The sequence below is a fragment of the Myodes glareolus genome, chromosome 3 (genome assembly GCF_982192425.1).
Source record: "Myodes glareolus chromosome 3, mMyoGla1.1, whole genome shotgun sequence".
Classification (NCBI taxonomy): domain Eukaryota; kingdom Metazoa; phylum Chordata; class Mammalia; order Rodentia; family Cricetidae; genus Myodes; species Myodes glareolus.
In genome coordinates this window covers 66015219-66042596 of record NC_142028.1, presented here as the reverse complement: position 1 = coordinate 66042596, position 27378 = coordinate 66015219, and the positions used below count along the sequence as shown (strand labels likewise).

Genomic DNA, 27378 nt, shown 5'->3' with positions numbered 1-27378 from the left:
TCTTCCTGGATGGGGGCTGTTCTCTATCCCCTCTGGTACTGCCAGTGAACCCTTAAGGCCTTTGAGGATCCCTCCCTGCAGAGCTGACTGTGTGGTGCGACACCTTATCATCATTTTACCCCTTTCTGGCTTTTCCAAAAAGATAACACGTCATCTTTCTTGTAGCTGTGACAAAATATTTGGCAAATGCAACCTAGGAAGGGGGGATGCTTTTGGGTGACAGTCTGAGGGTACAGTTCCCCGTGGCAGGGAAGTCATGGCGGCAAGAGTCTGGGGCAACTGGTCATGCTGCATCCATAGAGGAAGCGAGGAGTGAGGAGTTGCTGGTCTCAGCTCCTTTTCTACATAGCTCAGGACCCAGCCCTTGGAATGGCACCACCGCATTTAGAATGGGTTTTTCCCTTTGACTTAACCCAGTCCAGAAGCTCCCTATAGACAAGCCCAGAGGCTGTCCTCTAGGTAATTCTAGATTTTGCCATGTTGTTAATTAATTTTTAATCATCACATGAGACATGAGCCCCTTTCCGCAGGAGGATTGAAGCAAACTGCCAGTCTGTCTGGATGCCAGTATCCAGGTCAGCTTGGATGCTAACTCTGGCGTTGCCACTGAACAAACCATGCATCTTTGGAGAAACCCATTATCCTCCCAGTGTCATGGCTCCTTTAGAAAATGATGAGGATAGTTGGACATGCATATACTAAAAATCAAATGCATCATGGAACAGAACATGCACTGTGAGAAACGGTTTACCTAATCCAAGCCTGTCAAATGAAACAGAGAAGCACCCACACTACATCACTTAGCAACTGAACTCTTTCTTTTGGTCCTTGTGAAAGCGAGCCCCAGACATTCTGTGGAGCCCTTAAGTACCCTCACTCATGGGATCCGTTGTCATTCTCGACAATGTATTTCTTTCTGGTCTTTGTCACCATATCACCTTTGAATAGTTTCCTTCCTTGCGACTGTTAATAAAGAAAAGGAAAATTCTGGGCTACCCATCCCACAGGGTTGTTCAGAGGCTGCATGGGTGAATCCACAGGGCACTCCTTTACTCTCTGGCACCTGGGGCTACTCCATGAGTGATAGTGGCATTCATCACTATTAGGGAAAGTTACAGGGATAGTATGGAGGAAAGCGAAGCCAGGGGAGGGGCTGGTGGCTGACCCCTCAGTCTTATGGAATCCACACTCTTGCTGCTGAAGGGGAATCTCGTGGGTTATTCCTCCCCATCTCCCTGACACAGAGGCAGAGGTGCACTCCTGAAGCCTTAATGGCTACTGAGCTGTGGCCATCACCAGTGCACCAGTCTTTGTGAGCCCTCACCTATTGTGAGCCCTCCAGTCTGGGTGACTCTATACAAAGCCCCTTGCTTCTAGGGATAGTGGGAGACCGATGTTATAGTTCACTGCCAATATTTCTCTTGCCTGAGGACCCTGACATGGTCCTCCCAGACCTTGTATGAATGATAAGTTGTTTGGACTTTTAAATGGACAATTGTCTGCATATAGTGTGCTGGCCAAGTTGGAGATGTTAGTGGCTTCCGATCATAATAAGGGGTATTCTGGTCTTCTTTCCTTCCCAGCATCAGTGCCCTGCCTTATGCTCTGTCTGGATATAAGCTGTGGTGACTGTGAAGATCCTCCTCCCTGTTGGCAGAATTTTCTCCCACCAGCCAGCTCCCAAATAACCACACAGCACACAGAGACTTATTACTAGCTATAAGTGCTCAGCCAATAGCTTAGGCTTGTTACTAACTAGCTCTTACAACTTAAATTAACCCATATTTCTTACCTACACTCTACCACGTGACTCGGTATACCTTTCCTCAGCAAGGCATGCTCAACTTGCTTCTCCCCAGGTCTCCTGGCGGCTCCACCCTTCTTCATCCCAGAGCTCTCTCGCTGTCTGTAAGTCCTGCCTAACTTCTCCCTGCCTAGCTATTGTCTGTTTAGCTCTTTGTTAAACCAATGAGAGCAACACATTCTCATAGTGTACAAAAAGATTATGCCATAACACCTGCCTCATGGAAATACTCAAAACCATGATCATATCCTCTGAAACAGCTTCATGGCGGCCTCATCCCGATTGTCCCTCCACAGAGCCACCAGTGTGATCCTGACATAGCAAGAACTGAGTCATGTCCCTCTGATGTTTCCTATTATGCTTAGAATAAAATCAGAGCATTACACCATGACCTGTTTCCAGTGCCACCTCCACAGCCTGGTCCACCCTTCCCTGGTTCAGCTACACACGGCTGTGACTTAGATACGAAAAGTCCTGCACAGGCTCATGGGTTTGGATACCAAGTCTCCAGTTAGTTGTGCTGTTAGGGAATGCTCTGAATGCTTTAAGAGGTGAAACCTCCTTTCGAGAAGCAGGCCACTGGGGATAAGCCTTGGTGATCTATAGTCCAGTTCCACTTCCTGTCCATTCTCTACTCCCTGACTTCAGACCCAGATAACTGACTGCCACCATGTCTTCCCCACCATGATAGACCATAGCCCCTCAAACTAAACTAAAGTAAGTCCTGTACCCTCAAGTTGCTTCTGCCAGCTACTTGGTCATAGAAACAACAAAAGTAGCTAAGATACACACCAAGTTCATCCTGGCTTCAGCCCTGCACAGGTCGTGTTCCTTCCTTGATGTCCTTACCCCAGATGGCACAATCCTGACCTGTCCTCGCAGAGACCATTCTTGACCACCCTGTTTTAAAGCAGCCCCCTGGGCTTGCTACCCAAACACCCCTGCCCTTTCTTGGCTTTGCCTCTTATCTTAACACCGCTATTCATTTACTCATTTTTTAGCCTCTCTTCCCCATTATAAGATCTAAGAGTGCATGAACTTTATTCCCCATACACACAGACCGGAGCCTGTCACACAATAGGCAATAAACAAGGTACAGTGACCAAGAAAGGTGCTGACCTGTAAGGGGAAAACTAAGCCCAGTTCTGGCACCCTAATCTGTGCAGCTCAGTTCTGGGGTCTTAATATTATCCCTGGCCTTCACAGCTATATGTTGATGTTTCAGGCAAAGGAATTTGCAGAGTGTAGGAGGTGTGCTAGGAACAATTGGTGAGGCAACTTTGAGTTCAGAGAAAGAAACCAATGAAAGCAGCCCAGGAAGGACGGCTTCTTGTGTGTTCTGTATAAACCATCTTTCTACTTGGGCATACCTTGGGTCTGCCCTGTGGCAGGGAGGAAACAGGGAGAGGTGAGCAAAATGGACAAGAAAAGGAACCAACATTACTGCATACCTACTATGTACTGCAAAGGTATTACCAACGTTACTGCATACCTACTATGTGCAGCATAGGTATTATTACCCTTTGCTTCCAACTTAGAAACAGTGTGAAGTGGGCAGGCTTTGTCTGCCAATGCCTGATGCATGAGCCAGAAGGAAGTTCACTCCCACCAGTACCAAGGTTTCCTTCCCTTTCTGGCTTCCCACAGCAAGCCTGTGTGGAGTGATGGTGGCCCGTCCCCAACAGAGTCACTGATATGTTTACTCTCTCCCCACAGTGGTGTCCTGTGGCCATCCTGGCTCTCCACCTCATGCCCAGATGTCCGGAGACAGCTACATCGTGGGGGCCATCGTGCGGTACAGCTGCACTGGCAAGCGATCTCTGGTGGGCAATGCCACCCGCATGTGTGGACTAGATGGACATTGGACAGGCTCCCTTCCCCACTGCTCAGGTATGGAATGTGGTGTGCAGGACACCTGAGGGGCACTGGCTGGTGGGAGCACAGTTCGTGAACATGAGAACATTACAACTTGGGAGCCTGGAGCCCATCTTTCACAAGACAGCACCGCTAGAATGGACTTCAAGTGTGCTCCAGCCCTTCGTCAGTTCTGACAGAGTCCAAACAGCCAAAGGCCAAGGGCACTGCTTGATGAGGTCCACCTGGAGCGTTAGTCCTATCTAGAAATCTGAGTCTGTGTACTCCTAGGGATGACAAACCACGTCTTCCTCTTCCACGGAGCTCCACAGTGTGTCTCTGTAACACGAAGCCCAGTTCCCTCAGACACTAGATCCTAAGGCTCTGTCTCCTGTTGTCTGCCCTCCTTGGCTCCTTGGGTCCTTCAACACCCTCTTGAGAGGCTCTGCAGGATGTCAAAAGGCAGGCAAACGTGAGAGGGGGCAGGGCAGAAATGGGATGGCAGAGTGTAAAGCAGTCAAGTTTGTGCTAGACAGTCTTCACCTAAAGGACCAGGATTAGTCACCCCACATAGTTACCATTTCCTCAAGGCAAGAACATGGACAGCATTGCATCAAAATATCATATATACCCAGTTCTTGTTATATCATTTATTAATCATTACTAATCAGGTAAAAGTAAAACGAAACTTTAAAAGTAACAGAAGGTGGCTCGGTAGGTAAGGATGCTTACCTGACAGGCTGAGTGAGTTTGATCCCTGGAACTCACGGAGGAGGGAGACAACTGGTGCCTTCGAATGGTCCTCTGATCTCCACATAACACTCTGTCATTTCCACATCATAGTCCAGCACTGAAGAAAGTCAGGGCAGGATCACGGAGGTGGGAGCTAACACAGACACTATGGAGGAGTGCTGCTTACTAACTTGCTCCTCTTGTTTTGCTCAGCCTGCTTTCTTATAGAACCCAGGACCACCAGCCCAGGGATGGTACCACCTACAAAGGGCTGGGCCCTTCTCCATCAATCACTAACTAAGAAAATGCTCTATAGGCTTGCCTACAGTCCAGTTTCATTGAGGCATTTTCTCAGTTGGGGTTCCCTCCGCTCAGATGACTCTAACCTGTGCCAAGTTGGCACAAAATTAGCCAGCTCACATGCTATGGCCGATTGTGTTCATATGCTTGCACGTGCACACACACAGATACACACATGACAGACAGATAGGAAAAAAATTAAAGTAATAGAAGACAAATAAAGGCCAGAAGAATCCAGTTCAGGCTGAGCTGTTAGAGGATAGAACTGTGGTAAAGAGTTTGGGGTTTGGGGATGGAGAGATGGCTCAAAGGTTAAGAGCATTGCCTCCTCTTCCCAAGGTCCTGAGTTCAATTCCCAGCAACCACATGGTGGCTCACAACCATCTGTAATGGGGTCTGGTGCCCTCTTCTGGCCTGCAGGAATACACACAGACAGAATATTGTATACATACATACATACATACATACATACATACATAAATATTTTAAAAGTTTGGGGTTTTATTTTGTTAGCGCTACAAATCCCCCAGAGATGTTCTTACAGGAAAGAGACGGAGCGAGATGGTTCTTCAAGGTCAGTGATGAAGGCTGGTGCTTCAGCTGGGAGAGATTAAGAGGAAGGGGCTGTTAGGGAGGCTTTTGCGACTAAGCTAAGACCAAGAATGATGCTGAGACTGGAGAGGACACCCCTGGTCAGCAGTTGCGGGAGGAGATGAGGTGAGAGGGAGGAACAGAGAATGTGCAACCTGGACCACGGAAGCTCTAGCCCGGCATGAGCTTCCCTTCCTTGTGGCTCCTGAGGACTTACCAAGGATTTGGATCTGTGTGCTCTGACTACTGAGTAGTGAGGCAGAACACTTATTCTGACATCTTCCTCCTCCGTGGGGCTCTGTAGTGTGTCTGCCTAGCACGGAACCTGGTTCCCGCAGGCTCTGTCTCCTGTTGTCTGCCTTCCTTCACCTCACCTCCTGAGCACTTAAGCTATGGTTGGTGCAAACACTGTGGGCTGGGCCCAGTCCTTTGTCACCTCTGTCATCCATGGGTTCGTCGCTTCCTCTTTAACAGCACAGTGCATCTCTTTCTCTCCCCAGACCTCAGCTCCACTTGCATCCATAACACACACACACACACACACACACACACACACACTAAAAATCCCTCAATGTCGTCTGGGTTCTCCTTCCTCAGGAACCAGCACAGGTGTCTGCGGTGACCCAGGGATCCCAGCCCATGGCATCCGTCTAGGGGACAGCTTTGCCCCGGGCAGTCTGATGCGCTTCAGTTGTGAAGCTGGCCACGTGCTCCGAGGATCTTCAGAGCGAACCTGCCAAGCCAATGGCTCATGGAGCGGGTCACAGCCTGAGTGTGGAGGTAATGTATGTGGCCCTTCTGCTCCTCCCCTCTGCCCTGCCCCAGCACTCCCGCTCCCAGTCACGCCCCCAAATGCCCTGCCTTGGACAGTGGACAACAACAGACAGCTCATGTCCATTTTTATTAGCAATCGGAAGATAATATGCTCTCCCCTCACATCAAAAAGAAAAAGCCAAAAAAAAACCTAAATGAGCCCATAGATGATTAATTTTCCCTGTAGTTTAATTCAGCAATCATGTGCTAAATTTTATAGCCTGTGTTGGAGGCACATTGGTGACCAGAGGAGACCCACTGTGTGATCTAAATACCTTCACAGAACAAGGAGGCTGCTTGTTCTTCCCAGCTGCTTGCCTAGCTTAGCCCCGAAATAATCACACAGATACTGTATTAATTAAATCACTGCTTGGCCCATTAGCTCTAGCTTCTTATTGACTTACTCTTACATCTTAATTTAATACATCTCCATTAATCTGTGCATCACCACGAGGCCGTGGCCTTCCAGCAAAGTTTCAGCATGTCTATCTCCGGCAGCAGCTCCATGGTGTCTCTGACTCTGCCTTCTTCTTCCCAACATTTCGTTTAGATTTCCCCACCTAGCTCTGTTCCCCTATAGCTCTGCTATAGGCCCAAAGCAGTTCCTTTATTCAGTAACCAATAAAAGCAACATGTAGACAGAAAGACCTCCCACACCACCTTCATCCTCCCAAATTCACATAGGGTGAACTCTGATCACCAAGATGGTGGGTCCTCTGGGAAGGGCCAGGTCATGAGGTAAGCCCTCATGTCAAGCTCTCATGAAAGGGACCAGAGAGCGCCCTGCCCTTCCTGCTGTGTGAGGACACGGTGAGATGACACTGGCCACAAACCAGCGGGCAGATTCTTGCCAAACGTGGAATCTATGGGCCTCTTCATCTTGGGTCTCTCAGCCTCTGAAGTAGAAAGTGACTGAATCTGCAGTGTTTAAAAGCTACCTGGCTCACGGTGTTATACCATAGTTTAGTGTGTGGATTTCTCACCAACAGACTTGAGGCCTGACGGAGACTAGGAGGAAGGGCAATGTAGCACTGTGAGTAAGAGCGTTAGCACTGCAAACATGAGGACATGAGTTCAAATCTCCAGCACCCATATAAAAAGCCAGGCACGGATCTGAGTGCCTGTGACCACAGCAGTGAGGATGGAGACGTGGATCCTGCGAGCTTGATGACCAGTGAACCATGCTGAAACATCAAGTTTTCCTTTCCGTGAGACCCTGTCTTGAAGCAGTAAAATGGAAAGTGAGAGAGGAGGCCATCTGACATTCTCCTCCAGTCTCTGTATGTATGTGCACAGGTGCAGGCACTTGCACGTTCCCATGCATGCACTACACACATATACCACCACACAGAAAGAACAGACTTCAGGTCCTTAAATGTGGGAACTGTGACTTGTGCACGGTGTCCCAGGCTCCTTAAACAGGACAAAAATCAGTTTGGCAATTGGAAGGCAGGGCCGGTCTGCTGTGCTGATGATACAGAAGCGACTATGTAGACTTGTAGACTCTAGGTCCGCCCAAATGTTCACCACTGCAAAATCAAATCAACTATTAGAACTATACACCCTCTCTATAAAAATCCTGGTGGGCCCAAGTGACCCTAACTACAGATCAAGTCGATAAATTTATAATTCAGAGAATTATTTCAACTCTCTAGCCGAGTGGGATTGGTTTGCATCCTACAGACAAAGAAAGCTACAAAGAATTCTCAAACTATTTTCAGCCATCGGGGTATTAGAAACTGACTTGGACCAGAAGGTCGTTCTTCAGTGACAGGTTACTTAGAGGAAGGACTAGGGGGACAGAAAATAGAGAAGATAGGAAAGATGGGATCAGGAGGTCTTACACGAGCTGTCTTTTCCCAAGCAAGTTTATTAAGAAAAACAGCATCTTATATACAGTTTCCAGGGCCGGGGAGAGGGGGTAGGGCCAGAGTAAGCAGAACCTATCTACAGTTGGATGAAGTCAACAGAAAGCTAATCAAGCAATATTGCACGAAGGGAACACAGATCTCTCAAGTGTATGGCAGTCAGTGGCCTTGGGACTGATAACCATAACCCTTACAGGGTAAGAGCTGAGCTCTCAGAATGAAGTTACAGCTCCCCCAAGGCCCTAGCCCAGGTCATTACTGACCTTGTCAAGCATATTCTGGGTTTTAAACAAATGTTCACTCTCCATATATCTGGGCCTTAGGGAAAGCTTTGGATTGCCTGGCTCCCAACAGAGACAATGTTGATATTATTATGCAAAAACTATTACATATGAAATGTAAAATAGATAGACAAAACAAACAGTAATTATTTATGGTAATTAAGAGCCAAGATTTTCAGCATATAAAAATAAAGAAGTAGGGACCAGGGAGGTGGCTTCACAGGTAGGCGTGCATGCGACACATTATAAGGAGCTGAGTTCAAGTCCCCAACACCTACATTAAAATTGAACAGGTAGGTATGTGGTGTGGGAAGTCCCTCTGTATATGTTTGCTTTTATTGGTTAATGAATAAAGAAACTGCTTTGAGCTTATAGCAGGGCAGAACAGATCTAGGCATGGAAAACTAAACTGAATGCTGGAAGAAAGAAGGTAGAGTTAGGGAGATGCCATGTAGCCGCTACCAGGGACAAATGAGCCAGAATCTTGCCAGTAAGCCACAGCCACATGGCAATACACAGATTAATAGAAATGGGTTAAATTAAGATGCAAGAGCTAGCCAATAAGAAGCTAGAGCTAATTGGCCAATCAGTAACTTAATTAATACAGTTTCTGTGTGATTATTTTGAATCTGGTCAGCCGGGAACAAACAAGCGGGCTCCTACAACAGCAATGTACATATAATTCCAGTATTTCAGGGGACAGAAAGGAGGATTGCTATGTCTTGCTGGCCACCACCCTGGATCCAGGTTCAGTGAGAGACCCTGACTCAAAGGTTTAAGGCAGAGAGAATGGTAGAGTGGGATACCCAATATCATCCTCTGACCTCTGTAGAGACACATGTTTCTGTGTGCATACACCATACGCACACACATTTCTTAAAGACTTTGGATTTTAAGAAAAAAGTCAAGTCAAACTCCTAATCCCAAGGTTAGACTGGCAGTATCACTATACATATTTTCTATTCAAAAAGTTATCTACAAAGCCCAGACATCTGGAATCAATGCCTGCCTGGCCATGATGCAGACCCTTAGTGCCCACACTATGGTTCTAAACCTATTCTCCATTAAAAGGATCTGAATTCTTTGGAGAAATCGTTGCGGAGCTTGGTCATGGAATATACAAGATAAACCTGGAATATCCCACCTCTCCAGCAAGGAACCCTTTGGGGTCATGTAAAAGAGACCCAGGGGTCATAGTGAAGAAGCTCCCCTCAGCCAAAGGTGGGGCTCCCCTCAGCCAAAGGTGGGGCTCCCCTCAGCCAAAGGTGGGGCTACTTGAATGCCAACAGTAATAACAATAGCAGTGAATGCTAAATATATTTAAATCCGGGAGTTCAAATGCTCCTAAATAAACTCACCTTTGAAGAATGCTAGGAAACAAAACTTGTGATTCTTATGCCTAATTTTAAAAAAATGAGGGGGAAAACAGTCAAGCATTGAGCCAACCTTTCTTCGCTAACTGTATGACAAGCTAAGTCAGTATCTGCTGCTGAGGGCTAGGCCTGTGGTAATTGGGGTACAAAGTTCTCACCTCTGCCTTTCTCTCCAGCTCTCAACTCCCTTTTCTGTGGATACCAGAGACCCAAGAAACAGAACAACCAGAGAGAGAAAGATGGCAGGGAGCTGGGGCAGTGGGGAGTTAGGAAGGTTCTAGGAGGAGATGTTTCATATGTTGTATGAAAATAACTTTATTCTCAATTGAAAAATAAAAAAATCAACCAGATCAAGAGGCCCATTACCCAGCATTCTGGAGAAATGTCTAGAAGAAACCTTATGTAAATATTATCGCCGATGGCAGGAACATGGAATTAGAACGAGGGCAGGGGAGTGGCTCAGTCAGTGAAATGTCTGTTGTGTGAGCATGAGGACCTGAGTTCTGACCCTCAGTACCCGTGGAGAAGCGGGCATGATGGTTTGTGCTTATAGCCTCGGTGCTGGAGGAAGGAGCCTTGTGACAGAGACAGGTGACTCCCTGGAGCCCATCGGCCAGGCAATCAGCCAAACCAATTAACTGAGATTCCATGAGAGACCCTGTCTCAAAAAGTGAGGTGGGGAGTGGCCACTCTCATCTCCACACATGTGTTCACACATGCACATGCACGCATGCACACAGGAATGCATACACACACATACAAATAAAATCATTTTGAAGTAGAAATCTATTACAGGTCTGACCTTTTCTATAAGTGACACAGTCAGACCCAAAAGCAGCTTGAGATGTGTCCCCCTCTTCAGGGTCCTATGTGGGTCTTCGACTCAAGCAGTTTTGGTTCTGGAGAATAATGCATTCTTTTGCTCTGCCAGTAATCTCATGTGGGAACCCCGGAACCCCAAGCAATGCCCGAGTGGTGTTCAGTGACGGTCTAGTGTTCTCCAGTTCCATCGTCTACGAGTGTCGTGAAGGCTACTATGCCACGGGCCTGCTCAGCCGACACTGTTCTGTCAATGGCACCTGGACAGGCAGTGACCCAGAGTGCACAGGTGAGAGCCAGGCCCTCTGGGTTCTGGAGCAAATGGTAGCTCAGACCATCCAGTCCCTCCCTCCTGAATAAAGCTGTCCGTGGGAGTCTGGGGAAATGATGGGAGTGGGAACGTAAGCCAGAATGGAAGCTTACAGTCGGATAGCTTCTGTGCACTGAGCATGTTCCGTGCAGCAACCGTGGAGCTAAATGCTTCATTTCCCGTGTACATGGTACTGGAGACTCACCAAAACCCTATGAGGTAGCAGTGGGTACTATTCTCTGAGGATTGGGTTTTAGTAAGAAGAATTAAAATATACTTAATATTTGACAATAAGAATTAATAATATATTGAATATAATATATTATGTCATATAATTGTTATTTGTATTAATATAGTATATCAATAAATTTTTATAGATATTACAGCTAAGGTTCAGAGAGGTTGATACAATGTATCAGCCATTGTTCAAGCTCTAGCCAATCCCCTGGGCTTTCCCTTTCCTTTCTGGACAAAGGCTCAGGGCTACAACACTCCCTCCGCTTTGAAGCTGCCACCACCCACCATCTTTACATCTTTCCCTTCCTCAGACCCATCTCCACCCCAGCCCGGTTCCTCAGCATTGTGTCTGCATAGCTCCCCTTCCCTGGCCCTCTCAAGATACCCCAGACCCTTTTCCTTAGCAGGCCAAGTACTGTAGGACCCAGATGGAGGGAAGAGATGGACTGAGTGACCCTGACATTCTTCCTTTCAAAGTCAGCTCTGAGAGTTCAGACTCCTTTGGAAACCCCATGTTAAATTCACAGATCACCAGGCATACCAAACAGAGACTTGGTTATTGCACAGGTCCTAAGATGCTGCTTCTAGACCATTCCAGCCTGAAAAAACTCTCCAAGAAAGACTGTCATGGAATATGTTATATCCTTGGGCAAATTGTCTTTTTGATTCATTAATAAACACACCTGAGGTTCTTCAGTCTAGAAATTCTCCTTGCCCAGGACTTCATCTACTTTCGGAAAAAAAGTCATGTGGTCCTTCCTTTCAGAGGAATGGGTTTGAATAAGAAGGGTGGCCACAGTGCAATTGGATGGTGTGCATAGTATAGGACTGGGCAGTGGACCTGAGGGTCGGCTGATGAAGGGAAATTTGGCTGTGCCCAGTGGTACCCAGGACTTGGCTGGTGTGACAGTTCCTTCTTGGGTGGGTGCAGGAGTGATGGAGACGGAGGAAGATGCTGAAGACCCAAGGTCTGGGCTAGCACTGGACAGTGCTGTGTCTCTCTTACTCTAGTCATAAACTGTGGTGACCCTGGGATCCCAGCCAATGGCATCCGACTGGGCAACGACTTCAGGTACAACAAAACGGTGACATTCCAGTGTATCCCTGGTCACATGATGGAATCACACAGAGTCTCTGTGCTGAGCTGCACCAAGGACCGGACATGGAACGGTACCAAGCCAGTTTGCAAAGGTACATCTTGGGGCTGAGGATGTGGATGGGGGAGGGGGCAAAGGAGATAGAAGGGAGGGCTGGCGTCATGGCAGAGGTGTGCAAGGTGAAGCGCAAGGTGGTCCTGTGCAGTGATGGTTAGGAAGTTACAAGGTACCGAGAAAAGGTCTGAGCCTCAAACATCCTCATCTTATGTGATGGGAGAACAGAAGTATTCTGTGCAGGATGGGTCAGTGTCAAGTAAAAGAGCAGTGGCCACAGATCCTTTCCAGTTCTGCTTGGCCCGGACACTAGCTGGTGCAGGGTAGCTGCTGGTGTCGGTGACAGGAATCGGGCTGGTTTCCTCAGATCAGCCCCAGGACTCAGCCCTCTCTCTTCTCCCCACAGCTATCATGTGCAAACCTCCTCAGCTCATCCCTAACGGGAAAGTGGTGGGATCCGACTTCATGTGGGGCTCTAGTGTGAGTTATGCCTGCCTGGAGGGCTACCAGCTCTCCCTGCCTGCCGTGCTCACCTGCGAGGGAAATGGATCCTGGACCGGAGAGCTGCCGCAGTGCTTCCGTGAGTGACTCGCAGGGGCCGTAGGCGTGTCCTCCGTGATGGCACTCATTCCCCCTCACACTCACACACGTGTGTATGCAGAGCTCTGCTGTGGAAAACATAGAGTCATTACTCCCCCTCCCCCAAAGCAGAGATCTTTCTCAAGACACCATTAAAGCAGGAGGGAGATTAAAGGAAGAAATTGAGACTATTTTAATGGAGGCCTGAATTTAGTCACAGTAGAAATAAATGAAGTCAGGGCTAACAGCAATGTCCTAAAATCTGAAGGGTTGTTCACCAGGTGGGAGAAGCACCCCAGGGTGTGAGGTCACCCCATGTTGAAGACATGTGTCTCTTCATGGAAAAGATATCTGGTGGACTGCAGCTTTCTGTCGAGAAACTACCCATCATCCACCTGGCCCGGCTGTGTTCCAATGAGCTCCAGTCCATTCCAGGACTCGGGCTTCCTGGGTTCCAAAGGAAGTGGGCTGTGGGATTCTAGATGCACCCCATGAGTGGGCTCTGGAAAAATCTTTCCTTCTTTATGCTGTACACGACAGTAGGGTTTACCAGTTTTCCTCCTACTGTTAGCCCTCAGGAATAATCTACACACCCTGGCCACCTTTAGGTTCCTTTGTGTTGGAGGAAGGGCCACTTGTTTTTCGCGGTCACCCGGCTAGCTCAGACCTGAAATAATCACACAGAAGCTGTATTAATTAAATCACTGCTTGGCCCATTAGCTCTAACGTTTTATTGGCTAACTCTTACATCTTAATTTAACCCATCTCCATTAATCTGTGCATCACCACGAGGTCATGGCCTACCAGCAAAGTTTCAGCACATTTATCTCTGGCGGCGGCTCCATGGCGTCTCCCTGACTCCACCCTACTTTCTTCCAGCATGCAGCCTAGCTTTGCCCCCTCCTAGTTCTGTTCCTCCCTGCCATAGGTTCAAAGCAGTTCATTATTCATTAACCAATAAAAGCAACACATAGACAGAAGGACCTCCCACACCACCTGTGGAATTCTGTAGATGGAGGCCTCTCATTCATTCATTTCCCAGCTGCCCAGACCCGAAATAATCACACAGAAACTGTATTAATTAAAACACTTGACCTATTAGCATATATATATATATTTTTCTAGCTGGCTCTTACATCTTAAATTAACCCATCTCTATTAATCTGTACATTACCACAAGGTCATGGTCTACTGACAAGGTTCCAACGGGCTCTTGTGGGTGTCTTTCTCCTTTCTCCTTTGGCTTCTAAATGGCTTCTCCCTGACTCTGCCTGCTCTCACTATATATCATTTCCAGCCTGGCTATATTCTGTTAATCCATTGGCTAAAAGCAGTTTTTTTATTTTCCATTGGTAATAAAACATATTAATAACATACAGAAAGGAATCCCACATCAGAATTCAGCTTTATTTTGGGAGTCGCCACCATACTTAGGATCAGTAGCTCAGGAAAATAAAAGGAGGGGGGGAGACATTGTTTATGGTTAATACCCATGACATTCTCAGGACACTAGGGCACAACCTCAGGGTCGACTGGACTCAACTTTGCTTTCCCTCATGAAACAAAGACCTGCATTGCCTTTAAATAATCATTATGAAGGGTAAGGGCTGTAGCTCAGTGGCAAAATGCATGCATAATGAGTATGGCATTCTGGGTTCCATCCCTGGCACACAAAAAACAACAATGAATTATGGTCATTGTAAATAAACAATGAAAACTGTACAGTAACTGGGCACTCACTCAGCAAAGTAATTGCCTTGCAAGCTTGGGAACCTGAATTTGATCCCCAAAACTCACATTTTTAACAAAAAGCTGAATGTGGTGACACACACTTGTGGTCCCAGTACTGGGGAGGCAGAGACAGACAGACGCCCTGAGCTTGTAGTCAGCTAACTTAGCACACTCGGCAAGGTCCAGGCCAGTGAGAGACTGGGTCTCAGAAAGCAAGGTGGACTGCGCCTGAAGAATGACAGCTGAGGTTGTCCTCTGACTCCCATATGGCACACACCAGAATGTACACACGCATGTGTGCACGCACGTGCGCACGCACACACACACACAATTATAAAGAAAAAAAAAATAAAACTTTCCAAACATACCCATAATTATAATGATATGTGTTCAAGTTCTTATAAATGGTATTGGATCCTGACACATTATTTTATGACCTGTATTTGTTGATGGGCCAAGAGCTTTCCAAGCACCTATGTCTGTCAATGCATACTGACCTGTGTACCATCATTTTAATGGTTTTTAAAACATCTTTAAAGACTTATTTTTAATTGTATGCGTGTGTGTGTGCTACGTGTGTGTGTGCGCGTGTGTTTGTGTGTGTGAGTTGCCAGTGGTTGTAAACCACCTGACCTAGTTACTGGGAACAAAACCCAGGTCCTCTGCAGGACCAACATGTGCTCTTAATCACCAAACCATTTCTCCAACCCCCATTTTTGATAACTTTAAAGTGTTCCTTGTTGTACATTCTTCAATTTGTTTAACCTTCTGTTGGTGAGGAATTAAGAGTCAGTCACGTTATAAGCAGCTAAGTAATAAAAATCCCTAAAACAGCATTTCTTCACTCCTGTAGAAAAGTTCTAGAAGTGAGTGTGCTGGGCCAAAGGGTAGGCACTCTGTACTTCTGACATGTATTACCAAAATGCCTTCCAGACAGAGCATCCAACCTTACGTTCCCCACCAATAATCATGAGCATGTTTTCTTTTCCTTTCTCTCCCCACCTCCTTTTTTAAACGATTTATTTATTTATGTGTGCACAGTATTCTGTCAGCATGTATGCCTACAGGCCAGAAGAGGGCACCAGATCTCATTACAGATGGTTATGAGCCACCATGTGGTTGCTGGGAATTGAACTGGGGACATCTAGAAGAGCAGCCAGTGCTCTTAACCTCTGAGCCATCTCTCCAGCCCCATTCTCCTCCCCCACTCCTTATAGTTTTCTTGGTTGTTCCTTATAGTTTTCTTGGTTGTTCACAATTATCCATGATAACCATATATCAACATAACCATAAATCAGTCAACAAGGCGGCATTGAAGAATAACAGACAACTATTTATATATACCTTTATTTGCTTTGTGGTCCTAAGAAAAGTGGGGAGGCTAAACAAAGCACTTACCTGATGGGACCACAAGTCCCTAAGAAGCAGAGAAATCTTTGATCCTTTACCGCAAATTTGGCCGTGTGTGTAAGCGCAGCAGAAAAGGTGGCCAGCTAGAGCCAGCCATCATTCAGCCGTCTAAAGCACAGCTCCTGACTGCAACATCACCAGGACCCAGGGCCACCAAACCCAATGTCCGATTCAGCCTTTAGGGGAGCACAGCTTTGCTTTTGCTAAGAAGAGGTAGAAAATGGAGATGGAATTACAGGGGGAAATGACTTAGCGATTGAAATCGTGGGCAGGCGTTGACTTTGCAACTGGGCACGGTGCATACAACTGACAAAAACCAGAGACCACATGTGTGAAAATGAGGAGAATGTTCTAGTCAGTTTGTTTGTTTTATGGGGCTGGGGCTCAGTTGTACAGCCTTACACAGGCTAGGCACACACCTGACCGCTACAAACCCCATCCTCCTCAATGTTCGAACTTCCTGTAACACTACTTTGTTAATGGGAGCAGATTAATAAGTTCCCTTGGTGTAGCAAAGAGGGAAGCATGTGACCACACACAAGCGGAGACCCCAAGCTCTTACCCAGGCATGCCCCCATTTCCAGAAATCAAGCGAACCAGAGGAAAACAGTCACATACACACCCCACGCAGGAGAAAGGAGAAATTCTAAAAAGCATCCTGGGCCCACTTCTGTCTCTTGCCTTTCCAGCCGTGTTCTGCGGCGATCCAGGGGTCCCACCTCGAGGGAAGAGAGAAGATCGGGGTTTCTCCTACAGGTCTTCTGTGTCCTACTCCTGCCATCCCCCTCTGGTGCTGGTGGGCTCCCCACGGAGGTTCTGCCAGTCGGACGGGACGTGGAGCGGTACACAGCCCAGCTGTATTGGTAAGAGGGGTAAGAGGGGTAAGAGGGGCTGGAGGTAGTGGCCTGGCTGGTGGGCAGAGGGAGGCTGAGTGATGGCTCCACCTTCCATCCTCGTTGTCTTACTTGTAGTGGAGGAGCCCTTCTCTGAGCAGGGAGCAGAGTGAGGGACAGAGGGCTACTGTACTAGGGAATACAATGGTATCTCAGGCCTCTAAGACAAGTGGAAAGCTCAGAAGATGGGGTCAAGAGGCTGCTGTGGTCTCTTCTGCTGGCGTTCAGATCAGAACGAGGTGGGCAGTGAAAGCACCAGTCACCATGTGGTCTGCTTCTTTGTTTTGGTCATTCAGATCCTACACTGACCACGTGTGCAGATCCTGGCATGCCGCAGTTCGGGATACAGAACAGCTCCCAGGGCTACCAGGTATGAGCTCGAATCAGCCTTCCTGTCAACTGTCCCTCCCTGCCACTGTTAGCACCAGAGGCCCTGGGAGCCGTGCAGGGAGAGCAGACCTCAGAAAGGGAGGAAGGATGTGCTCCATGGAGCATCCTTCAGAAATGGAAGGTGCTGGGGTCCACCAGCCAGGGTGATACAGAAGGCAACTGATACAGAAGGTGGAGCCTTGAACAGTTCCCAGGAACCCAAGAATTGGGGCAGGATGTTTGTGAAAATACCAAAACAAACAAGACATGCACACTCCAGCCACAAACAGGACTCATTTGGGCAGTGGGTGTCAGCAAGAGCTAGGCCTGCAGCATCTTCCAGAGGGCCTCCCTCTCTGCACATAAGTCCTGCACATCTGTCTCAGAGTGAGCCATAGGCAGCTTGGCTGACATTGAGCAGAACAGAGAAGCAGGGAGATGAGGGTGTGCTCAGGTCAGGACAGTTAGCTGGGGCCCAAGATGGGTGCTGAACTAATCTGGTCGGAATCTGGTCAACTGGTATAGTTTATTCTCTCTATCTGTCCTGTTCTCACCCAGAAAATATGAGCTGTCCCGGTTTCTAGACATGGGGGGGGGGGGATGGACTGGTTGGGGCTCTGTTCCCACGGGACTTCCTGACCACAGCAACCATGCACACCTGAGCACTTCTAAGAGCACAGAGTGCCGGACGGTGTCACATGGAAGGATGCGAATGGGCCGAGTTGCTGCTTCAGAAATGGGAGTCAGGGAAGAGCCCTCCTAAAGGTGATGTTTGAACTGTGGGCTTCATGACAAGAAAGCCAGCCCTATCCAAGACAGGGCCACATTTCTGATTGAGTAAATAACCCTGATACAGGAACACTGAGGCAGGGGATGGATGAGCAGAGCGAGGCCCGGGTGACAGACCAGGCTGGGTGGAATGCAGTACAACAGGTAAAAAGGAGATCAGAGGCCTAAGTGAGGCCTAAAGGCACCTTGATGCTGACCGGGAGGCCACACACTCGGTGCCTCAAGCATTCCACTCATGGAAACACACCCCAGAGACACTCTTGTGCCTGTCACCAAGCAGCAAGGAGAGTTGTGTTATGCTCACAGAATGGATTATTAAACAGCGGGCAACATAAATAAACCCCAGCTCTATGTGACATGGGTGGGTCATAGAAACATACTTTGGGATAATAAAGATGCCGTGAAGGTTAAAATGATACACATTCACTTATTTGGACATATGTATGATAGAATTTCTTTTTGCAAAGCAATTAAAAACACAAAATTCAAGATAGCTGTTACCAGAGAAGAGCTGAGGGATGGAACGTGGTGGGGGGCTTATAGATGAGGCACCTGTGTTCCAGCCATCACAGGTTGTGGGGTGGCTCTGCATCACATCATGGCATGTGTGGCTCGTAGGGGCGGAGGCCAATGTGTGTCCTCTGGAGTCTGTTGTTGTCAAAGGCAATGACTCAGACCCACTGTTTCAAAGTGACACTGGGGCTGCTGAGCCAAACACAGAAAACAGAGGCTCAGAAAAGAAGCACGAACCGTGTAGTCAAGGAAACCCCTGCTCTCACAACTGGGCTGAAAGGGGGGCAGCATTGTGGGAGAGTGGAGACTGTAGCACCTTCAGGGGGCTCTGTGTTCACTTGGGCATCTCTAGAGCTGAGAGGACCCATGACAGGATTGGAGAGGAGAGGAATCAGACTTAGCTTGCCGGTTTGAATTTGGCCAAGGAGGCAGATAAAGGTGCCCAATGTGTTGTACCAAAGGAGGAAGCCTAGGAGGACAGGTTGGGTGTGGAGGAAACCGGAGAAATAAAGAGCCCCGCCTCGAGTCTGAGTCTGAGCAGTGGAGCACAGTGGAGCTGAGCGATGCTGCAGTCTGAGTTGCATTGTGGGAAACTGACCTGTCCATTAAGCCAAATGGGCAGAAGACGCCCGTGGAGCCAGCCAGTCAGTGACTCTTGAAGGACAGAGAGGACACGACCAATCAGAGGGAGAAGCAGAAAGGGGGCAACACTTCTCTCTGACAGACTTTTCCAAAACACAGGGTCTCCAGGGGCCACACCCATTACAAGGACAGGTCTCCAGTTCTTAGAATGTGGAGTCTCATTGAAGAAACGGACGCAGAAGTGATCGTTTAATTCTGCACAGTTCTTCACATTTTATAAGATGCTTTCAAGTTCACCATCACACTTGAATGTCCCAGAGTCCCAGTGTCATCCTTTGTGCCCAGGGAGACTAGGGTTTAGTCTTCCATTCAAGGAGGAAATGGGTGTCCCAATTCTGCACCCCTTAACAGCACTGATCTGGCCACACAGCATGCTTGCAACTGCCCCAAAGGACGACTCAGACTCAGCCAGAGAAGCTTCATGGTGCCGGCAGAGGCAACAGCCTGAGCTGGCATTCTCTCCTGAAAAGCGAGTGACTGGCTGCCTCTGAAGCACTGCTAGCTGGCAGATGACATGCGCCCTTCTGTCCTTGCTGCAGGTCGGAAGCACGGTGCTCTTCCGTTGTCAAAAAGGTTACCTGCTTCAGGGCTCCACCAGCAGGACCTGCCTTCCTAACCTGACCTGGAGTGGAACCCCACCTGACTGTGTCCGTGAGTGCCACCCTCACCTAACCCCATACTTCACCCACTAGCCCAGACTGGCGTCGTGGGGTGTGCTCCCGTTAAGACCAGTGCTTTTCTCTATAGTACCTACGTCTTGGGGCCTCATGGATGTTTCTACACAAAAGCCTTTCTGGAATTCAAAGGCCATCCCTATGCCTTAGCAAAGAATAGGCAATACAGAGCCAGCAAGAACTAAGGACTATGGAGGCAGGGTCATGGAAACAATGCCAATATTGGGTTCATTTTCTCAGTGTGGCAGACTGAGCTTTCCTGCAGCTGGCTGAGCCATCATGCTAGGACATTCCTAGAGACTTGGAGTGTGAGTTTGCAAAGAGATGAAGGAGGGAGAGCTCACGCATGAAAGGGCAGAGATGGAAAGGAACAGGCTTCTATATAGGAAAAGGGGGTGGAGGATTCAAATCCCGAATTCCTTGGACTAACGTTGTCTTTTCTCTCACCCAGCCCACCACTGCAAGCAGCCAGAGACGCCCACACATGCCAATGTTGGGGCACTGGACCTGCCATCCATGGGTTACACACTCATCTACTCCTGCCAGGAGGGCTTCTCCCTCAGGGGTGGCTCCGAACACCGTACCTGCAAAGCTGACGGCAGCTGGACAGGCAAGCCGCCCGTCTGCCTGGGTGAGCGAGGCCTCTCTAGGGCGGAAGCTGGGGAGGAAGGACTGGCGGGTACTGTAATAGCCAGGAGGAGGACAAGCCCTGCTTCTGGCTGAAGTTCTGCTGAGACAGGAGACCACTGCAGAACAGTTCACACAAGCCCGTATCGAACCACCGCCTGCCTTCACTTCAGCAGACACACGGCAACCCTTTTGCTTAAGCAAGTACAACACCACACTGTCCCCCTGGCTCCTTCTGCCAGGCTGAAAGAATGCATGTCTTTATCCCTTCCTCCAGCTAGTCTTATTGTCACTCAGCCACGCCTGACCTGGCCCTGGGGTGCTGAGGGATGAAAGATGTGATTCTCTCCTAATGGAATTCACAGTAAGGCACAGTATCATGTTACAGGTGATAGGTGTCCTGGTGTCCCGGTGTCCCCGTGTCCCGGGGGCACCTGTCAGAGTCTCCAGGCCCATGAGGGTAGAAGTGGGAAGAAAGACAGTTTAGGAACAAAGAGGAAACACTGCCAGGATTGGGGGTGGGTTGGAGAACTGAGCAGAGAGCCCCAGAGCACTGGCCACCAGTGCCGTGCCCTTCCTAGGTCACTCACCCAGCACCCACCTCTCCTGTTTGTACAGTGAAGGGAAGGCTCTCTTTGAACATGCTGTGTGAAGCCAAGGCAGGGAGGGGCTTCTAGTCTTTCTCTGGCAGCTTCTTCTGTACATTAGCCTTGATGTAGTTTCTCTGCAGCCTCTGCTCTCCTAACACAGCTGGTATTTTAAAATGTTGTCATGTTAAATGTCACCATGTATTATGTTGCTGCGTACGTGGAAAACAGAAATAACAAAAGCTTGCAAGGGATGCTGATTACCATGTATCGAGCAGTGGAACAACCGCTTCAGGAGCCAGGAGATGCTCTGAATGCTGGGATGGATGAGGAAGGCTGTTAAAGGGGAGGGCAGGAGCCAGGGAAGACTTCCTGGAGGAGGTCACGTGTGGTATATGGTATGGTGTGTGTTTGTGGTGGAGGCATATGGTGTGGTGGTAGAGGAAATGATGTGCATGTATATGATACCTGGTGTGTGTGTGTGTGGTATTTGGTATATGTGTGTAATACTTGGTGTTTGTGTGTGAGAGAGAGATGGTATGGAGGTACATGGTTGTATGTGATACACTGTGTGTGTTATATGTTTGTGTGGATGTATGACGTGTGTTATATGGTATGGTGAATATATGAGAGAGGTATGCTGTGGGGATATATGATGTGGTCTATGTATGTGTTTGCTTGTGATATGTGATGTTAGGTATGTACATGATACATGGTATGTGTGTGTTATTTGGTATGTGGTATGAGGTATGTGTGTATATGATATACTGTGTGTATATATGTGATATATGTTGTAGACTGAGTCTAGGGTATATGTGTGGTATATGGTGTGGGGTGTGTGTGTGTGGTATGAGGTTTGTGTAGTACGTAATATGGTATATTGTGGCATAAGATGTGTGTATGTATGTGTATAGTATGTGGTGTGGCATATTGTGGAATGTGCATGTGTGTGTGGTATGTGGTATGGTGTGTGTGTTCACACTAGATGGACCAATAAGTTGATTGCATGTCTTGGACACTGTGAACACTGCTGCAGTGAACACAGGCTTAGGGCTCATCTCCAGCATGCCGGATTCAGTTCCTTTGGGTGTACACCCAGTAGTGAGGTCGCTGGATCATATAATTCTATTTTTAGTTGTTCTTAACTATTTCGAGATTACACCAGATTGTTGTTATTTAATACAGCGACAGCCACATAAGCATGTGCATCTTAGTGCCTCACCTGATATGCCAGTATCTGTGAATGATTGTTTGAGGCCCTCATTTTTCTGTGTACTGTGCTATTCTGAGATGGTCTGTAGCATCACCAGACCCATCGCTGTCCTGGAAGGAGAAGAGGGGTCCAAAGCAAGACCCCAGCGAGCATGTTCCCCCAACCTCAGAAAGGCAGCCATCATTGTTTTCCCATACAATGTGGACCAGAGGCTGACCCCATTTCCTCCCATTCCCTTTCCCCAGCAGAGGCCCGGCCCAGCGGAAGACCCATCAACACTGCGCGTGAGCCACCGCTCACCCAAGCCTCAGGTAGGCAGAGTCCAGATCTCTGGCTCATGAAACGGATGCTGTCTCTGCTGTGCCATCAGCCAGCTTCAGGCACATAGGTCCCACACCGTGGGAAGGATTGGAAACCCTCTGTCGACACCAAGACAGTTCTCTGCCAACTCCTAAGCCAGGCTGACTTCAGGGAGAGTGGGCCTTACAGGGAAGACTTCAGCAGAAGAGGAAGCCAAGGTCCCTAGAAGAGTGACCACTGGGTACCACAGCCCTCCTTGGCACAGCACCCACCAGTGTGTGGTCACTAACCCAGAGATCCAGGAAATGCTCAGGGAGCTTCCGAAAACTGGGACCGCTTTTAAGACAGGTGCTGTGTCTTTAAGAGTGTCACGTCCAGAGCTGGACACAGAACCCCAGTTGCAGCTTGACCGGTGAAAAATGTTTACCAACCTTGATGTCCTATTATGGGCCTTTTCCTTTTAATTGACCATACTTCTTAGTTTTCTGTTACCTTCACAAATATCATATCCAATCAAATCGTGAAGACCAAAGGTTTGCCTTACTTCACAGTTCTGGTGGTCCCTTGGTGACTGGCTGGCCCTGAAACTTCGAGACTGGTGGTGAGGCAGTAAATACCATGGTGGGGGCACACTGTAAAGAAAGGCTACTCACCTCTCCACTGGATGTAAGAAAAACAAGATAAAGTGGCCGGAACCCCACTATTCCCTTCAACGTTATACCCTGTTGACCTAAAACCAACGGCTGAAGTTTCTATGGTCTCCCAAGAGCACCAGTCTGGGAACTAAGGGTTAATAGTGAACTCCTGGGGAAACACTGCAGACCCAAACAGTAGGGTACATTGGCATGTGTGTTAAAGTTCTGTGGATTTGGTTCAGAGGCTGTTTTAGTCCCTGACCAGTTATGTCTTTCCCTCACACTTCGATTCCTCCTCCTACTTCCTCTCTCTGCCTGGAAGTCCCGCCTATACCTCCTGCTTTTTATTACACCCACCATAGCAATACATCTTCCCACAGTGTACAAGTATCCTACAACAGAGATTGCTTCTAGGTTAGAAATGGGGGCATGTGCCCAGTTTTCCTTTCAGGTCTAGGCTTGCAATCTGGTGCAGACCCAGGAAGAGTCTGTGCACCCTACCTCAATCTCTGTGAGTTCCTAAGTGCATTGACTGTATTGATTTAGAGGGTCTTGTTTTCTTGGTGGCCTCCATCCCTTCTGGCTCTTACACTTTTTCCACCTCCTCTTCCATGGGGTTCCCTGAGCCAGGAAGGGTGGATTTGATGGAGATAGCCCATTTGGGGTTGAGTGTTCCAATGTTTCTCCCTCTCTGTATAATGTCTGGCTGTGAGCCTCTGTATTTATTCCCATCTGCTACAGGGGGAAGCTTCTCTGATGATGGCTGAATACGGCAGTTCTATGAGCATAGCGGAATGTCATTAGAAGTTACCTTACTGACATAATTTTTTTAGAACAGTAGTGTTTGGTTTTACCCTAGGTCCTTGAGCTATCTAGTCTCAGGTTCTTGATCATCAAAGTAGCATCAGGTATGGATTCCATCTCATAGACTGTTGCACTGGCATATCTTGTAGGGAAAGCACCATTGTAGATCAAAGAGTCTGTACTAGGTTGGTATTTACATTGCTCCTTTGGTATTGTGCATAGTACCTTCCTGTCCAAAAGATGCTAGCCTATACGGGTAAAGGCTTTTTGTGGGCGCCAGCTTGGTTTCTCTATGCTCAATGAGCTGTGTAGATGTTAAGGACCATTTGAGGAGTAGTATGGAAATCTAACACAATAAAAACTTCCAAAAATACACAGATATAATTTTAGCTATCTCTCCCCATATTTCCTCCCTCGTCCCTCTCTTCCCCGCCCACTTAGTCCTCACATTCCAGCTTCTCATCCATCTATAACTATCTATTCTGTTTTCCTTCTGGAGGGGGTCCTGTCTGTCCCCTGAATTCAATCTCTTACTCTATACCTAAGCTCTGTGGTTCAATGGATGATTATCATCGACTTAACCCCTCCACATATAAACAAATACATTTATATTTCACTCTTAACTGACAGATAGGTACATGTTTATGAGGCACAATATGAAGCAATGTTGTGTGTGTGTGTGTATGTATATATATACATACATATGCAGTAATATAATTGCATGAAACTAATTAACATTCATCACTTCAGAACATATAAAATATACTCTTTAAGCACATTTAAAATATATAGAGTATTATTAACAATAGCCATGATACTAGACGGTAGATCACTAAAGTCCCTCCTGCCCAGGTAAAAATGTGTTCCCTTTGACCATGCATCTACACCCCCAATTCCACTTCTCCCCACTCTTGACTTCTAAAGTTTGATGTCTTAGCCTGGTCTGTAAGTGATACCTCCCAATAATCTTTCCACCTCTGGCTTATTTCATGTAGCATCATGTCTTCCAAGTTCAACCATGTTATCACAAAGGAAAAGATTTCCCTTTTGTGGAGATAAGTGATATTTTATTGTTTAGCCCATTTTCTTTATTCATCCATTCACAGATACTGCCGTTGTCATAGTTTGGCTTCTGCAGGTAGTTGAAATGAACGTGGACATACTGATATCTCTTTAATATGCCAGTGTCAGTTCCCTCCACCTGTCCACTCTAGGACACAAGGGTATCACACGATCACCAGAGCGCCCTACCATCACCCCTATTTCAGACACTCAAGACAAAGCATCACATATGAGCTAGGATCAGTTACCAGGTGATCCTGGCTGTTCCAGCAACATTCAAAGTCCAACTCACATGTTTGCCAATCCTTCCAGTTCCAGGAGATGTTTTTGCCAAGAATTCCTTGTGGAAAGGAGCCTATGAGTACCAGGGGAAGAAACAGCCAGCCATGCTTAGAGTGACTGGCTTCCAGATAGCCAACAGCAAGGTCAACGCCACCATGATCGACCACAGTGGGGTGGAACTGCACTTGGCAGGTAAGGAAGCAACTATGTCTGGGGAAGCAGGACAGGGGCAGGGGTGACCAGTGCACACCCCAGGCAGGATGACTCTATGTCACTACTTCATAGGGTCAGGTGGGGCTCGGCCTGGCCTGATGGCCAGGGAAGAGTGCGTATCCATATTCCTCGCCCATGAACCAATGACAACCATGACCACTAAAACACATGAAGAACTCTCTCAAGGAAAAGAGAAGTAGCCTGAAGCCTGGGCCAAGGGGAGAAGCACAGATGTCCCAGAAACCCAAGTGCAGTCAATACACTAAAGAAAAAATACTTTCAATCATAATCAGACGAGAAAAGCAAACACAAATGTGAGTTTCCACCAACTCCTTGAGGTGTAAACCTTGCTGGTGGTCCAGCTCGGCAGTGGCAAAGCCCACAGCGGACCAGCCCATTCCAGGGAAAGGCTGCGCAGCTCCTAACAGGATTCTTGAAAATTGTTGGGCTCATTCATTATTTCTCCATGCAAAATTGAAATGGAGCATTTAAAATGTATAGGGTTATTAACAGTATTCACTTTAGAATTATATTTATATTACAAAAAGCTAGAAACACAATGTTTCCCCAGGATAAATGTAAGTTGATTCATTATATCATATCTACAGGAAAAAAAATAGGCCGATTTGGGGGCTGGGGGGATGGCTTGGTGATTAAGAGCACCTGCTGCTCTTGCACAGGACCCACGTTTGATTCCCAGCACCCACATGAAGGCAGCTCTTTCTGGCCTTCACAGGTACCTGCGCACATGCGTGTGTGTGCACGCTCACACACACACACACACACACACACACACACACACATACACACACACACATTTTAATAATGGTAAATGAAACTTCGAAGCAAATGCCAGCTTGAGAGTGAATATACCCCATTGTAATACATTTGTGTCTCCAAGTTTTAGAGTTAAAAAACCACAAAACTATGTTCCTAGGAAAGAAAACACATCCCAGCAAAGCACTCCCGGCAGCTTTCTTTAAGGTTCTTTATCTGTGGACACCATGGTAACTAGCGAGACCCGAAACTTCTTTTTACCTTCAAGCATCTCTGCACTTTTTAAAGCTTGTTCAGGCTTCAGCTTTTGTATGATCAGAAAACAAGAGTTTCTTGAATAGATGATAACTGAATGGATGGATAGATGGATGAATCAGCACACACAGTCCATGTGTGACCGTGCCCTCTATACACACACAGTCCATGTGTGACCGTGCCCTCCACACACACAGTCCATGTGTGACCGTGCCCTCCACACACACACAGTCCATGTGTGACCGTGCCCTCCACACACACACAGTCCATGTGTGACCATGTCCACCACACACACAATTCATGTGTGACCATGTCCTCCACACACACAGTTCATGTGTGACCATGTCCTCCACACACATAGGCCATGTATGACCATGCCCTACACACACACACACACACACACACACACACACACAGAGAGTCCGTGTGTGACCATGTCATTCACACACACAGTCCATGTGTGACCATGCCCTACACACACACACACACACAAAGTCCATGTGTGACCATGTTTTCCACACACACAGTCCATGTGTGACCATACCCTACATACACACACACACACACAGTCCATGTGTGAACCATGCCCTACACACACACACAACCACACAGTCCTAGTCACTCATTTGTTCTAACAGACGCACACACACTCCCACAAGTGTGTCTGCTATCCTGTACCCAGGGACTTGTGCACATACCTACGCATCCATGGTCAAATCAAAATACACAAAGTCATATTCCTTTTTTAAACTTTTTAAATTGTAGTTAGGTAGGTGGTAGGCAAGTAGGTAGGTAGGTAGGTAGCTGTGTATGTACGCGTGCACATGCCACATGTGTGTAGGCATCAGAGGGCAGCTTTCAGGAGTAGGTTCTCTCCTTCCACCACGTGG

General features: G+C 47.6%; 1 protein-coding gene across 1 annotated transcript in view; it reads left to right on the top strand.

Annotated features, from left to right (window-relative positions):
- Csmd2 (CUB and Sushi multiple domains 2) overlaps positions 1–27378 on the top strand; it is a 562459-nt gene that overhangs the window by 527365 nt on the left and 7716 nt on the right. Inside the window, exons 56-66 of the mRNA XM_085686610.2 lie at positions 3521–3694; positions 5879–6061; positions 10548–10724; positions 11994–12173; positions 12540–12713; positions 16543–16716; positions 17043–17116; positions 19599–19710; positions 20185–20364; positions 22406–22471; positions 25274–25435. Of these exons, the coding sequence (XP_085542736.1) occupies positions 3521–3694; positions 5879–6061; positions 10548–10724; positions 11994–12173; positions 12540–12713; positions 16543–16716; positions 17043–17116; positions 19599–19710; positions 20185–20364; positions 22406–22471; positions 25274–25435 (1656 nt within the window). The remainder of the gene's footprint in view (positions 1–3520; positions 3695–5878; positions 6062–10547; positions 10725–11993; positions 12174–12539; positions 12714–16542; positions 16717–17042; positions 17117–19598; positions 19711–20184; positions 20365–22405; positions 22472–25273; positions 25436–27378) is intronic.